Below are 15,124 nucleotides of genomic sequence, written 5' to 3'. Positions count from 1 at the left end.
AGTCAGAAGTATAGCTGGCTCAAGTGGTAGAGCATTAGTTAGCCTTGATCAAGCAGCATCCAGGACCTGAGTTAAAATCCCAGTACAGGCACGAGCACACACACACATATGCCCATGCACGCACACACGCACTCACGTACACATGCACATACGCACGCACTCCCCCCCCACACACACAGAAGATATACAAGGAAAATGAGAAAGCGACCACACGTACCCGGGCTAAAGAAAGACATGGGAAATCACAAGAAATCCAACTTTGTACGATTAAATTAATGGAGGCAGGGCACTGACAGCTCATGTCTGTAATCCTAGCTACTCAGGAGGCTGAGAACTAAGGTCAGAGCTCAAAGCTAGCCTGGGAAAAAAAGTCCATGAGACCCTCATCTCCAAATAACCACCAAAAAAATCCAGAAGTGGAGCCATGTCTCAAGTGGTAGAGTGCTAGCCTGAGTAAAAAAGCTTCAGAAAGAAACAGCACCCACACCCTGAGTACAAGCCCAGGATCAGCTTTAAAAATAATAATAATAATAGTAATAATAATAATAAAACAAGAGACATAAGAAGCCCTTGAGTTTATAATTTAGTCTGACCCTTGGCACAGAAACAACCAATAACAATCTAAACAACAAAAACAGCAGACCTTAGGGAAGGGAAAAATCCAATTTGCAGTGTTTCTAGACTCAAATGTCTAGTTTTTAATATCCCTCACCAGATATACAAAGTAGGCCCAGCCAAAGGGAAAAAGAAAATATAAGGCTGGGAAGATGGCTCAGTGGTAGAGCGCTTGCCTTGCATGCCTGAGGCCCTGGGTTCGATTCCTCAGCACCACACAAGCAAAAAGAAAAAAAGCCAGAAGTGGCGCTGTGGCTCAAGTGGTAGAGTGCTAGCCTTGAGCTGAAGAGCTGAGGGACAGCGCCCAGGCCCAGAGTTCAGGCCCCACGACCAGACCCCCTCCCCCAAAAAAAGAAAAGAAAATATATAAATAAATAATAATCAACAAACTATTTGTGAAAAGGATCTAGTGGCAAATCTACAGGATAAAAGCTTCAAAATGACTGTTCTTGACAGGTACAGTGACACACCCCTGTGCTCCCAGCTACAAAGGGAGCTGAGGCAAGACCCCAGACTGAGCAACTTTGTGAGATAATCTCAAAAACAGGGTGGGGTGAGGTGTGCCTCAGTGGTAGACCACTTGGGTGGCACCTGGGTTCAAGCCTGAACAAACAAACAAACAGTTCAGTATTAAAGATGCTCAAAAAGGCCAGGGCCTGGTTCCTAGCTACACAGTAGATAAAGAACTAATGGATGAAAGCCTGGGCAGAAAACTCCCCAATAGGGGCTGGAAGGTGGCTCAGTGGTAGAGTGCTTGCCTTGCATGCATGAGGCCCTGGGTTTGATTCCTCAGTACCACATAAGCAGAAAAGGCTGGAAGTGGTGCTGTGGCTCAAGTGGTAGAGCACTAGCCTTGAGCTGAAAATCTGAGGGACAGTGCCCAGGCCCAGAGTTCATGCCCCACAACGGACAAAAAAGGAAAAAAAAAAAAAGTCCACAAAACTCTATCTCCAATTAACCAGCAAAAAGCCAAGCTAAACAGATGGTAGCTCAAGGAAGGGGAGGTATGGCTCAAGTAGTAGAGATGACTACACTTGAGTGAAAAAGCCAAAGCAAGAACACAACTTCCTGACTTCAAGCCACGAAGGTGTTGTACAGTCTCAGTTATGTGGGGGGCTGAGGCAGGAGGATAACTTCACTCCAAAGTTGGAGGACATCTCGAAAGACATAGTGAGACCCCTGGTCCCCATAAAAATAAGAAGGATAAACAAGGGAGCAATTTCTCATGGAAAACTACTGTTAACACTGTCATGGTGATTACTTGAAGGATTTCCAATTTCAGATGCAGCAACAATTGGAATCCCAGTCTACTCTTCAAGTGCATTTGGTTCTAAACATACTTCTTTAAAGACCATAAGTTTGAGGACAACGTAGGCCTTACTTGTAAAGCAAAGTTGAGTTTTTCCCAGCGATATAGTAAGACCCTGTCCCAAAAAACAACAAAACATCTTAAGACATATAATGCTTACCTGTGGTTCAAAGCCCATGTCAAACATTCTATCTGCTTCATCTAAAACAACATACGTCACTCTTCGAAGATTCGTGACCCGACCTAAGATGAGAAGAAAAAAAAAAAAAGACAAAAAAAAGACAACTAAAAAACAGACACAATTCGTTTTATGACTACCAAGAAACTTTAAAATACTGTAAGGGAACTAAAATGCCTGACTTAACCACAGGGGTAGGTTAGGTATCTTTAACAGTGAAAAGAAATTCTGATCTACAATGTCTTAAACTAGTGGCAGTACTGACAATGGATACATGAGGCCCTTTATTGTGTCAAACTCGTCTCTTGCATACCATCATAGGGCCTGAAGAACCTGTAAAATTCAGAAAACAGCCCTCTCCAAAACACATCATAAAACTAAGACTGAGATGAAGCATCGAGCCACATCAGCCATTATCTGACAGCATCACCTAGAAAAAAACATATTAGAGATTACAGCGTATGTGTGGAAAGCAGTTCCAGCACTAAACTACTTCCGACGCAGAAAACGTCTCTTTGATATTACTTTCTAACCTACTTCTATCAAGTTTTTCCAAGTTCCTTAAGTGGCATGTCAAACCATTTAACATATTAAGTAACTAACATAGTACACAAAACTTTACAATGCCAAATGCATTATAAATAAACACATTTTCTATGCAAACATACGTTTAAGTGCTCCCATTTATTTAAATAAATATTTCCAGCTTCTTAACTAGTGAAAACTAAATACAGAGAAACTCTTTCTAATGGATTAATATAAGCATTGGTATAAATGTTGAATCAACCACCTGGCAAAAACTTGTACAAAGTAAGTTATTAAACCAAAAGGACAAAGGAAAAAGGTAACATTAATTATGAATCTCAGGAGATTTAATCAATGAAGCATTGAGAAAAAACAAGGGATTATTTAATCAGCATTCATCTCAAACTTCCTCTGTAATATCCAAGCACAATCACTTAGCAAACAACTTCTTTATTACTTTGCCAGCTTCTTGAAGAATTAGATTTCAGTCTATACAGAAACTCAAGCACAATGCCATTCATTAGCAACATGCATTACTATATTTTTAATAGTCTGTTGCTTATATATTGGATACTGCAATGAAACATTTAAAAGCATTTTTCTTCAAAAAAAATTTTAAAAAGCAAAACCAAAAACAAAAATGAGCCGAAAAGAGTGCTAACACCTAAGTATTCCACGCTAACGTTTGCAGCCCCCATTAGTTTTGCAAGGTCGGGAACAGCATTAAATCGACCTACCTTTGATGGTTTAAGTCTCGGAAGCCCAGTTCTATAAATCTTGAAGGGCCTTTCTCCACAGAAGTTAAATAATGTCAACAGTTTAGTAACAGTTTTCATAGGGAATCATTTAACAAAGCATCACATTTGAGCTTAAAAACATGCGGTATTTACTAAAGACAAAATTTCTTGAAGCTGCAATACCTTAATTTAATCTAGTATTGTAAAATATTAGCTCATGAGAAAAAAAATCCAGAATTTTGCAATAAAGAAAAGAGTAGGCAAGGGATATAGCTCAGTGGTAGAGTGCTTACCTGGGCCTTGAATTGTATACCTAGCACCAAGGGGGAAAAGGAAAAGACTAGAATACCACCCTTGAAAAAACAAAGCTAAGCAAAAAGAAACTAAAAAAACATGCTAGAAGATCAAACAGCATTAACTCTGTAATTTTAAATTGAATGGCAAAGCAATTAATGCTTTTGACTATAAGCTTGTTACAATACAAATTTTAAGATATTACAGCTTTAAGAAGAAATGTTTGTTGCTGTCTTGTATCTGCTTTAACAAAAAAAAAAAAAAAAAGTGTAAGAGGACAAAAACAAAAAAGGACAAAAAAATTACCCCCGACTTACCACTGTTAGCTGCTAGCATGTCAATCATTCGACCAGGTGTGCAAACAATAATTTCAGCACCTCTTTTCAGCTCAGCAATCTAATAAAAAGATGAAATTTTATAGTTTATTCACCACAAATGCTTAAACAGATTTAAACATGATGCATGTGGCACTTGTAAGGCTTCATCAGGCAAAAATAAAGTCTAATTAGAAGACATCACTCTCCTGCTCAATTCTGTGGAGTAACTAGAGCACCACTACTGGAAAAAGTGACAGCAGCACCACCACATGGTGCCACAGAAGAAACCGAAGAAACTGGTTACCAAACTTGAACCAGCCACCATCCCACAGCACCGAGACAGGAAGGTACGAGCAGTAAAACATATAGACAGATCAATGCTTTGCAGATTTAGGGTTGCCACTGTGAGTAATCATGAAATCAACTTCACAGATGATTACAACCAACATTTTTTTAAATGAAATAGAATGAAAAATACAATAGTGCCCTAGAGATAAAACTTTTTTGGGGGGGGAGCGGGGGAGCGGCGTTGGTCATGAGGCTTGAATTCTGGACCTGGGCTGTCCCCTGAGCTCTTCAGCTCAAGACTAGAGCTCTATCACTTGAGCTACAGTGCCTCTTCCGGTTTTATGTTGGTTAATTGGAGATGAGTCTCCAAGAGGGCTGGGAAGGTGGCTCAGTGGTAGAGCTTGCCTTGCATGCTTGAGGCCCTGGGTTCAATTCCTCAGCACCACATAAGCAGAAAAAAAAAGTCAGAAGTGTCACTGTGGCTCAAGTGGTAGAACGCTAGCCTTGAGCTGAAGAGCTAAGGGACAGCACCCAGGCCCAGAGTTCAAGCCCCATAACTGGACCCGGGGGGGGGGGAAAAAAAAAGTCTCAAAGACTTTCTTGCCCCTGCCCAGGCTGACTTTGAACAGTGATCCTCAGATCTCAGCCTCCTGAGTAGCTAGGTGAGCCAACAGTGCCTGGATGAGATGAAACTTTTATCTGACCTCTATATAAATAATATGCAGTTATGTAGTATGTAGGTACATAGGTTATACTGTAAACACTGTTGGGCCTTGCTGGTTTATTTTAATTTTAAAAATCGATCACTAGCTGGGCACTGGTGGCTCACACCTATAATCCTAGCTAATCAGGAGGATGAGATCTGAGGACTGTGGTTCAAAGCCAGCCCAAGCAGGGAAATCTATGAGACTCTCATCTCCAATTAAGCACCAAAAAAGGCTGAAGTAGAGCTACAGCTCAAGTGGTAGTGTGTCAGCCTTGAGTGAAAAAGCTTTCGAAGAAAGCGCCCAAGCCCTGAATTCAAACTCCAGGACTGGCACCGGGAAAAAAAAAGTCAATTTGGGGCTGGGAAGGTGGCTCAGCGGTAGAGTGCATGCCTTGCAAGCATGAGGCCCTGGGTTTGATTCCTCAGCACCACATAAACAGAAAAAGCCGGAAGTGGCGCTGTGGCTCCAGTGGTAGAGCGCTAGCCTTGAGCTGAAGAGCTGAGGGACAGTGCCCAGACCCAGAGTTCAGGCCTCATGACCGGCAAAAAAAAAAAAGTTAAAAAAAATTAAAAAAAATTTTAAAAAAAAGTTGATTTAAATAATAATTGTTGAAATCACTAAAGAATTCAGAGGAAACCTTATTACACATAACTGTATTATACATTACAACTTTTTAAAGGCCTGAGCATGCATTAAAGACAATAAACACAGGACTGAGAACCAGAAGAGCTATGTTTGAGCAAACTCTAGCTTTTATCAACCTAACTGGTTAATTTTACTCATCTTTTCTGAACATTTTCTCTTACAAAATGGAAAAAAGTCAGGTGACAGTGGTGGCTCACTCCTGTAATACTAACTACCCGGCTAATATCAGATGACCACAAGTCAGCCCAGGCAGGAAAATCTGTGAGATTCGTATCTCCAATTATGTACCAGAAAACTGGAAATGGTGCCAGTCTTGGGGCTTGAACTCTGGACCTGGACACTGTCTTTGAACTGCTTTTGCTCAAGGCTAGCACTCTACCACTTGAGCCACAGTGCTACTTCTGGTTTTTCTATTTAGGTGGTACTGAGGAATCGAACCCAGGGCTTCATGCATGCTAGGCAACCACTAAGCCACATTCCCAGTCCTTTATTCTTTTTTTTTATTGTGAAAATACTGTACAGAGGGGTTACAATTACATGGGCAAGATAGTGAGTACATTTCTTACCAAGCATTGTAGCTTCCTCCTTTGTTTACCTTTCCCATCCCTTCCCAGCCTCCCCGCCCCCCCCCCCCCCCACCAAAGTTGTAAAGTTCGTTTTCGACATAACAACTTATACTTCTCATTGTTGCAACGGGTCCACCTGTACCCTTATTTAAACGACTTGTTTTTCCCCTTCCCCTCCACAAATTATACCGACATCAAATACAGTGAAAGCAGGGGTTATACTGTGGGGGAAGGACTTTAATTCATTCTTAAAATTATTTTAGCAAGTTACTCTTTAAAACGCGAAAAAGAAAATCTGCTTCTCTAATGAATCAATCTGAGGAAAGATAGAAAAATGGGATGTTTGGGCTGGGAAGGTGGCTCAGTGGTAGAGCACTTGCCTTGCATGCTTGAGGCCCTGGGTTCGATTCCTCAGCACCACATAAGCAGGAAAAAAAAGCCGGAAGTGGCGCTGTGGCTCAAGTGGTAGAGTGCTAGCCTTGAGCTGAAGAGCTGAGGGACAGCACCCAGGCCCAGAGTTCAGGCCCCACGACCAGATCCAAAAAAAAGAAAAATGGGATATTTGTTCTATAATTACCTGCTCACTGATTCCTGTTCCTCCATAAACACAGACCACTCTAAGTCCTAAAGTCTTGGAAAACTTCTTACATTCCTTAGTAATCTGTAAAGCCAGTTCTCGAGTTGGAGTCATGATGACAGCTGAAAAGATAAATATGTCAAGAGCCTAACCACCAAAATTCTCAAGTCACTGCTTAAAAATGTTAAAATTTAACCTTTGCAATACTGTTTGGATTTTTTTCTTAAAACATAACTGCAAGATTCTATTTCGAAAGCTTTGTAACAGCAGAGATTGCGGTGAGAGGTATGCTCCAGGAAAATTAACCAGGGTTAACGGCCATACTTGACCCTCAGAAGGAATGCTTAGCAGTGCTCAACTGCAAATCTCAGAACAAAGAAAATCTAGTGACTCACTGTGCTGCAGAAGCCACACCACTGCTTCTCAAAACCCTGGGCTGAGCGACACAGATCCACTGTACCCTGCATTTCCCAGAGCTAAACAAAGTCCAAAACCCTACTCAAATTCACAGAAGATCTCTGCCAAAATGAACCAAGAAATCTGAGTCTGAAGACTAATCCTGCATGAACTGCTCACATAATAGCCTTGTACAGCCAAAACCAAAAACAGCCTAGGGGAAGAATCCGTTTCCCTGCTCTTTCATGTTGAGTTTATAAATCTAGCAATATTGAACTAAGAACAACCTCAACATAAAAAATAATTAATAATAATAACAAAAAAACCAGATAGATGCATGAGGGGTCTACCTGCCAGGTCAGAGTATAAAAACTGAGCTGGGTCAGGAGAAGCGGTTTTTTGTACTTCTGAGATGTCACTCCAGAGGTCTGAAGATTGTCACTCCACCTGCTGGTAAGGGGAAATGAGCCCCAAAGTGCCAAATTGATAAAGGAAATGTACATAAAGACATCTTTAGTGTCAGTTTTTTCTTTAGTCTCAGATCTTTCTGGTTAACTGAGCCAAGTAGATCTTGAAAAAATAGGGTAGTGAGAAGAACTGTACCTATTGGCCCCTCGCCTTCTTCTAATGATCTCTGATCCATGATGTGTCTGAACATGGGCAAGAGAAAAGCAATGGTCTTTCCACTTCCCGTCTTGGCAATGCCAATCAAATCTCGTCCAGACATTATAGCAGGAATCGCTTGGGTCTGAATTGGTGTTGGCTTTTCATATCCATGCCTTAAAAGAAACAAAAGGAAGACAAGGTAAGAACTGACATCTCTGAACCTCTCAGAGTATCATAAAGACAAACAGATCCAAAATGTGATACAGCAACACTATAAAATATTATCTAGCAATAAAAAGGAAGGAGGAACCAGGCACCAGTGGCTCACGCCTATAATGCTAGATACTTAGGAGGCTGAGATCTGAGGATCACAGTTCAAAGCCAGCCAGCCCAGGCAGGAAAGTCCATGAGGCTCTTAACTCCAATAAATCACCAGAAAACCAGAAGTGGCGCTGTGGCTCAAGTAGTAGAGTGCTGGTCTTGAGCTAAAGAGCTAAGGAACAGTGCCCAGGCACCAAAGTTCAAGCTGCACAAACAAACAAACAAACACACACACACACACATATACACATACATACATATACACATATACATACATATATAATCCAAAGAAATATTTGTGTAAAACGCAATTTTGAATAGAAAGACATGGGAAAATATGGACAACCACTTACTTTTTCAGGGAATTTAAGATCTTCATGGAAATCCCACACTGGACCCAGGACTTAATTGGTTTGGGGCAACCTTTTCCTTTAACTGTAATGCCTTCCATTTCCAATCGAAATACATTCACCTCTACAAAACAAAACCTAGATTAAAAACTCTTTAACAGTGACTTCTACCTTCCAAGTAAGAACTGTAATTGTGATTCTATCAGAGATAACATTACAGGAGAATACCAGGATAAAGCACTGAGTAGCTCAGAGACAGTTAAGAGCAGTTTTCCAATCAACTGAGAACACTTGGTGTCCCACTTTTCTTAATTGCATTAACTGCATTAACAGAGTAAAATTAATCAACAAATTGTTAGAAGTGATTAACAAGTAATACAACCACTTGTTCTGGTATGAGTTCTGCAAATTACCTTTTTCCAACCAACAATACCCACTGGTTCCTAACTCTCAAATACCAGTTAAGGGCTAGACAAATGCATTACTTGTCACCTCACACAAAGGGTGTTTTCAACCCTAAAAACACCAACTACATAAGTTCAATTTCTTTTTTTGGTCCGTCATGGGGCTTGAACTGTGGGCCTGAGCATTGTCCCTCAGCTCTTCAGTTCAAGGCGAGCGCTCTACCTCTTGAGCTACTGCACCACTTCCAGTTTTCTAGTGGTTTATTGGAGTTAAGAGTCTCAACGCACTTTTCTGCCCGGGCTGGCTTTGAACTGTGATCCTCAGATCTCAGCCTGAGTAGCTAGGATGACAGGCATGAGCCACCAGCGCCCGGCTCCAATGTTTTTGTTTTGTTTTTTTTAAATTTTGCTTGTTTATGTAGTACTAAGCAATCGAACCCAGGGCCTCATGCATGCTAGTCAAGCACTCTACCTCTAAGCCACCTTCCCAGCCCTATTTTTTTTCAATACTTGATAAAGCATTCCCTAGCTCAGAGACCTCTCCATACTTCCCCTAGGCAAAGTAAAGTATATCCTATTTTAATCCACTATGACTAGTAAAGGAATAACTTTACCCTCTTGGGACATTTTTGCTAGTTCCGGAACTTCAACATAAAAGTTTTTCCTGAATGGTTCATATTCAATTTTTCCATGATCAACTGGTTCCAGAAGTTTTCTCTGTTTTGTCTGATATCCTGTAAGGGCCGTCTGAAGATCAACTTCTTCCTCTTCGGAAGAATACTTGAGTGCAAAAAAAAAAAATGGAATGTGTTATTTCCACTATGGAAAGCAATAGTCTCAATGTTCAAATTCCTACAAACTATTGTTTGGCTTTTTTTGGTCAGATCGTGGGGCTTGAACTCTGGGCTTGGGCGCTGTCCCTCAGCTCTTCAGATCAAGGTGAGCACTCTACCGCTCGAGCCACAGCACCACTTCTGGTTTTCTCTAGCGGTTTATTGGAGATAAGAGTCTCACAGACTTTCCTGCCTGGGCTGGCTTTGAACCATGATCCTCAGATCTCAGCCTCCTGAGTAGCTAAATTACAGGCGTGGGCTACCGGTGCCCAGCTGCTTAGCAATTTTTTAAACATTCTCAAATAGGGGACTGGGAAGGTGGCTCAGTGGTAGAATGCTTGCCTTGCATGCATGAGGCCCTGGGTTCGGTTCCTCAGAAAAAAACAGAAAAAGCAGGAAGTGGGGATGTGGCTTAAGTGGTAGAGCGCTAGCCTTGAGTTGAAGACCTGAGGGACAGTGCCCAGGCCCAGAGTTCAAGCCCAAAAACCCTCAAATAGACCATTTGACCCACATTTTATGTGCTACACGAAGATTTTTTTTGGGGGGTGGGGGGAGGGGGACGTCAGTCATCAGGCTTGAACTCTAGGCCTGGGCGCTGTCCCTCAGCTCTTCAGCTCAAGGCTAGCGCTCTACCACTTGAGCCACAGCGCCACTTCCATTCTTTTGTTTGTGTGGTGCTGAGGAATTAAACCCAGAGCCTCATGCATGCAAGGCAAGCACTCTACTGCTGAGCCACCTTCCCAGCCCCTACTCAAGGATTTAAAATCCCATAATTTCAAAATCCCCTGAAATGTCCATGATTCTGAACAGATACATATCAGCTTCTAAGAAATTAATTTCTTTTTTCCCTACCTTTATCGGTATAAAGCTAAGCTAAAATAATTCTGATACTGATGAAATTTTGTTACTGTTCTCACTGTATAAATGTTCATAAACCACAATAAAGGAATTTAATTCATTCTGACACATTTCTCCACTGGTCTTGAGAGGAGAAAGAAGAGGAAAAGGAGGAAGAGGAGGAGGAGGAGGAGGAGGAGGAGGAGGAGGAGGAGGAAGAAGAAGAGGAGAGGAGGAGGAGGAGGGAGAGGAGGAGGAGGAGGAAGAGGAGAAGGAGGAAGAGGAGGAGGAGGAAGAGGAGGAGGAGGAAGAGGAGGAGGAGGAAGAGGAAGAGGAAGAGGAGGAGGAAGAGGAGGAGGAGGAGGAAGAGGGAGAGGAGGAGGAGGAGGAGGAGGAGAAGGAGATGATTAAGAAGAAAACATGAGCATAAGCAAGGAATGTAAGAGGCCAGAATAGTCAATCAGCAAGATGCATAGCTCTCATCCACTTCTGCACTGTTAGGATTAACCAGGCCCTCCCAACAGCAGCGTGCAGAACTGCTACCCCATCTCTAGAATGCTCTGCAGTCCACTTGTTGGTTAGCATCATGAACAAAGTGAGGATTAACAATCACCTCCATGGCGTCCTGGTCATTCTCCATCAGCTCGCCTTTCTTCTTATCTGAATCTGCAACTGCTTTTTTGGTTGTTACAACAGTGACTACTTTTGTAACTGTTGGCCCAGACTTCTACAAGTAAAAAAAAAGGAAGAGAATATAAAATAGTTTGGAAATGTGAAACAAAAATTAGATGACAAATGAAGTACAACATTGTCACAATTTATAACTCAACCTAACAATTTAATTAACAGAAAGACCAACAGAAGTTCACTTTTCTCTTTAATATGTATGTCTTTACATACAAAATGACCATTATTTTTCATTTAAATACCTTTCAATTAGTGTCGTTACCCTCTTTTCTTTTTCTTTTCTTTTTGGTCAGTCGTGGGGCCTGAACTCTGGGTCTGGGCTCTGCCCCTCAGCTTTTCACCTCAAGGCTAGCACTCTACTTCATGATCCATAGCACCACTTCTGCCTTTTTCTGCTTATGTGATGCTGAGGAATCGAACCCAGGGCCTCAGGCATGCAAGGCAAGCGCTCTACCACTGAGCCACCTTCCCAGCCCCTCATTATCCTTTTTTTAACATAATTCATCATGCCACACTTACATCCATCCATGCATCTATAAATAATTATTTGGAATTTTCAAAAAAATGAACCAAAATCTCATTTATATTATAAATTAAATCATATCCAACTTTTATACTGTATAAATCATTTATATAAGGTTCATACTACTAAATGACACTTTCTGTTCATTAGACATGGCAGCAGCTGTTCTGGAGCTTTGATGAATTAATTAACTTAAAGAAAAAAATACAGAAGTGGCACTGTGGCTCAAGCAGTAGAGCACTCGCCTTGAACTGAAGAGCTCAGGGACAGCGCCTAGGCCCAGAGGTTCAAGCTCCACAACCAACCCAAAAAAAAAAGAAAAAAAAATACAGGACTACTGGCCTGATGTTTTTGGAGCTCACATTTTATGGAGGGGGAGCAGCAGACAATACCAACATTACACCATTTGTGAAAATGCAATAAATGCCCCCCCCCAAAAAAAAGGAACACTAGAATAGAGTAAGGTAAATACTGAAAAAAAATCTAGGCACTTGAGATTAATAATATATAGAGAGAGAAAAAAAAAGTCAGCCAAGCATCAGTGACTCATGCCTATTACTAGCTATTCAGGAAGCTGGAATCTAAGGATCCAGTTTTGAACCCAGGGCAAGCAGAAAAGTTGAAGAGACTCATCTCCAACTAACCACCAACTAGCCAGAAGTGAAGCTATGGCTCAAATGACAAAGTGCCAGTCTTTTTTTTTTTTGGTCGGTCATGAGGCTTGAACTCTGGGCTTGGGCGCTGTCCTTGTGCTCTTCAGCTCAAGGTGAGCGCTCTACCGCTTGAGCCACAGCACCACTTCCAGTTTTCTAGCGGTTTATTGAAGATAAGAGTCTCACGAACTTTTCTGCCCAGACTGGCTTTGAACCACGATCCTCAGATCTCAGCCTCCTGAGTAGCTAGGATTACAGGCGTGAGCCACCAGCACCCAGCTAAAGTGCCAGTCTTGACTTGAAAAGGTTAAGGGAGAATATTCAGCCCCAGGACCACTACACACAAAAAAAGTTTTTAAGTAATGTCACCACTTCCTACAAATCCAAGTCAATATAATGTAATAACAAGCAATGAGAAATTCACACTGAGAAGCAATGGAAATATTTAAAATGAAAGAAAACACCCTACCTTTTCGTTCCCCCCGCCACCTTTCACACTTCTCATGTTGAACTTCTTTACTTCCTCTTTCACTTCTTCCATGTAAGCATCTAGTGGATCTAACTCCTCATCCTCCATCTCTGCGCCTTCCTTTTCAGCTTCAGCGGGATCATCTTCATCATCTAAAACAGCAGAACACACTTTCTCTGTACAGATGCTTTGAAATGATTAGCCCACACAGACCACACACTGCCCAGAGAGCTCCCTTCCAATTACTCCAGCCCAGCTATGCTACAGCTCAAGTACTCCTTGGCACTGTGGCTCAGGTGGTAGGTAGAACGCTAGCCTTGAGCTGAAGAACTGAGGGACAGCGCTCAGGCCCAGAGTTCAAGCCCCACAACAAACAAAAGAAAAAAAGGAAAACATGAAATTCCATATAGTTCATGAACAATTAATGAATATGGCCTCCTATCTGTAGTCCTAGCTACTTAGGAGATTGAAATGGGAAGGTAATTGCGCCCTCAAAGTTCTAAGTCAGTCTAGGCAAGCACAGAGAGGGATCCCATGGGCATGAAACCAAAACTTTCAATATGAATGTAGCAATTCTAATTCTAGGTATACAAGTATCCCAAAGAACTGAAAGCAGGGCTCCTAATTGTGCATACCCATGCTCAAAGCGGCATTATAACCACAGGACAGGAACAACTCAAATGTCTAATAATAGAGATAAAATGTGGCATAAGCTGGGCATGGTGGCACAGCTTAGAATCCCAGCACTTATAGGCTGAGGCAGGAGGACCCTAAGGTTTGATGACCAACTGTCCTACATAGTGATTCCCTGTCTCAGAAACAAGAACTGTGGCACATACACAAAATGGAATACATTCATTCACATAAAATCAACACATGCTACATAATACACACAAAAACCTTCAATACATCATGCAAAGCAAAATAAGCCAGAAACCAAAGGACAAATCACACAATTCCATTTACATGAAGGGAACAGTATAAAGATTACAGAGGCCGGTCACCGGTGGCTCATGCCTGTCATCCTAGCTACTAAGGAGGCTGAGATCTGAGGATCATGGTTCAAAGCCAGTCCAGGCAAGAAAGTCCATGAGACTCTTATCTCCAATCAACCACCAGAAAACCAGAAGTGCACTGTGGCTCAAGTGGTAGAGCGCTCACCTTGAGCTGAAGAGCTAAGGGACAGCGTCCAAGCCCAGAGTTCAAGACTCAGGCCAAAAAATAACTATATTATTATTATTATTATTATTACAGGGAGCTGGGAAAGGGGAGGTGGGCTGGTGAGATGTGTGAGATGTTTGACTGGTGGCCAGTTTCTGTCAAAAGACAATAAAGCAATGCTTTATGACACTGAACACACTTGAACTTAGTTAAAATGGGGTTTAGGTAAATGCAGCTCAGTAGCAGAACACTAGATTAAAATATAGAAGGGACAGTCAACAGTGGCTCTTGCTTGTAATCTTAGCTACTCAGGAGGCTGAGATCTGAGGATCATGGTTCAAAGTCAGCCAAGGCAGAAAAGCCCATTAGACTCTTATTTCCAATTAACGACCAAAGAGTTTAAAAGTAGAGCTGTGGCTCAAGTGGTGGAGTGCCAGCTTTGAATAAATGCTCAGGGACAGCACTCAGGCCTGAATACTCAAGTCCCAGGACTAGCAAAACAAAAAGAAAAAGAAATAAAATGCAGAAGGCCCTGGTCCACAGAAAAGGAAAAAGGTTAAAATGGGAAATACTGTATTATGTATATAAGCCATACTAAAAGCCTCCCCAAATCCCAATATAAAGTAATACTAATAACTTTAGAACATTCTACATGAACTGGTCTATGCTGTTAGGCTGACAGAGATACCATCATCATCTTCTAAACTCCACTTTTTCCCCTGTTTCATCTCTTCAATCTCCTTCTTAAGTTCCCCAATGTTTTCCATGGCCTTTTTCCGCTGTTCTTCTCTCCACTTTTCAACTCTTTCCTTTCGCTTTCTCATTTCTTCTTCCAGCTTATTCTGGTCAAAATTCTTGGGGAAGGAAAAGAACACAGAGAAAAGGACATGAAAAAATAATTGCCAATTTTACTCCTGACATCCCAACAAATAAGTTCTTCAATGCATAAGAAAAAAAAAAATAGCGGGCACTGGTGGCTCATGCCTATAACTCTAGCTACTCAGGAGACTGAGATCTGAGGATGGAAGTTCAAAGCCAGCCAGGGAAGGAAAGTCCACTAGACTCTTTTTTTTTTTCCCCAGGTCATGGGCCTGAACTCTGGGCTTGGGCGCTGTCCCTCAGCTCT

At 41.7% G+C, this 15,124-nt stretch overlaps 1 protein-coding gene across 2 annotated transcripts in view; it reads right to left on the bottom strand.

Moving 5' to 3' along the window:
• The window catches only part of Ddx46 (DEAD-box helicase 46), a 48,140-nt gene that overhangs the window by 21,205 nt on the left and 11,811 nt on the right, over positions 1–15,124 (bottom strand). For both annotated transcript variants that reach the window (XM_042667045.1, XM_042667046.1), the window contains exons 5-13: positions 14,687–14,852; positions 12,838–12,989; positions 11,119–11,232; positions 9,450–9,615; positions 8,435–8,555; positions 7,758–7,933; positions 6,759–6,880; positions 3,976–4,054; positions 2,085–2,167 (exon numbers count right to left, since the gene is read on the bottom strand). In XM_042667045.1, coding sequence (XP_042522979.1) covers positions 2,085–2,167; positions 3,976–4,054; positions 6,759–6,880; positions 7,758–7,933; positions 8,435–8,555; positions 9,450–9,615; positions 11,119–11,232; positions 12,838–12,989; positions 14,687–14,852 — 1,179 coding nt within the window. The remainder of the gene's footprint in view (positions 1–2,084; positions 2,168–3,975; positions 4,055–6,758; positions 6,881–7,757; positions 7,934–8,434; positions 8,556–9,449; positions 9,616–11,118; positions 11,233–12,837; positions 12,990–14,686; positions 14,853–15,124) is intronic.

This window comes from Dipodomys spectabilis, unplaced genomic scaffold (assembly GCF_019054845.1).
Source record: "Dipodomys spectabilis isolate Male_0828 unplaced genomic scaffold, ASM1905484v1 ptg000375l, whole genome shotgun sequence".
Taxonomy (NCBI): domain Eukaryota; kingdom Metazoa; phylum Chordata; class Mammalia; order Rodentia; family Heteromyidae; genus Dipodomys; species Dipodomys spectabilis.
The sequence above is the reverse complement of the archived record's forward strand: the minus strand, read 5'-3'. Positions and strand labels throughout refer to the sequence as shown.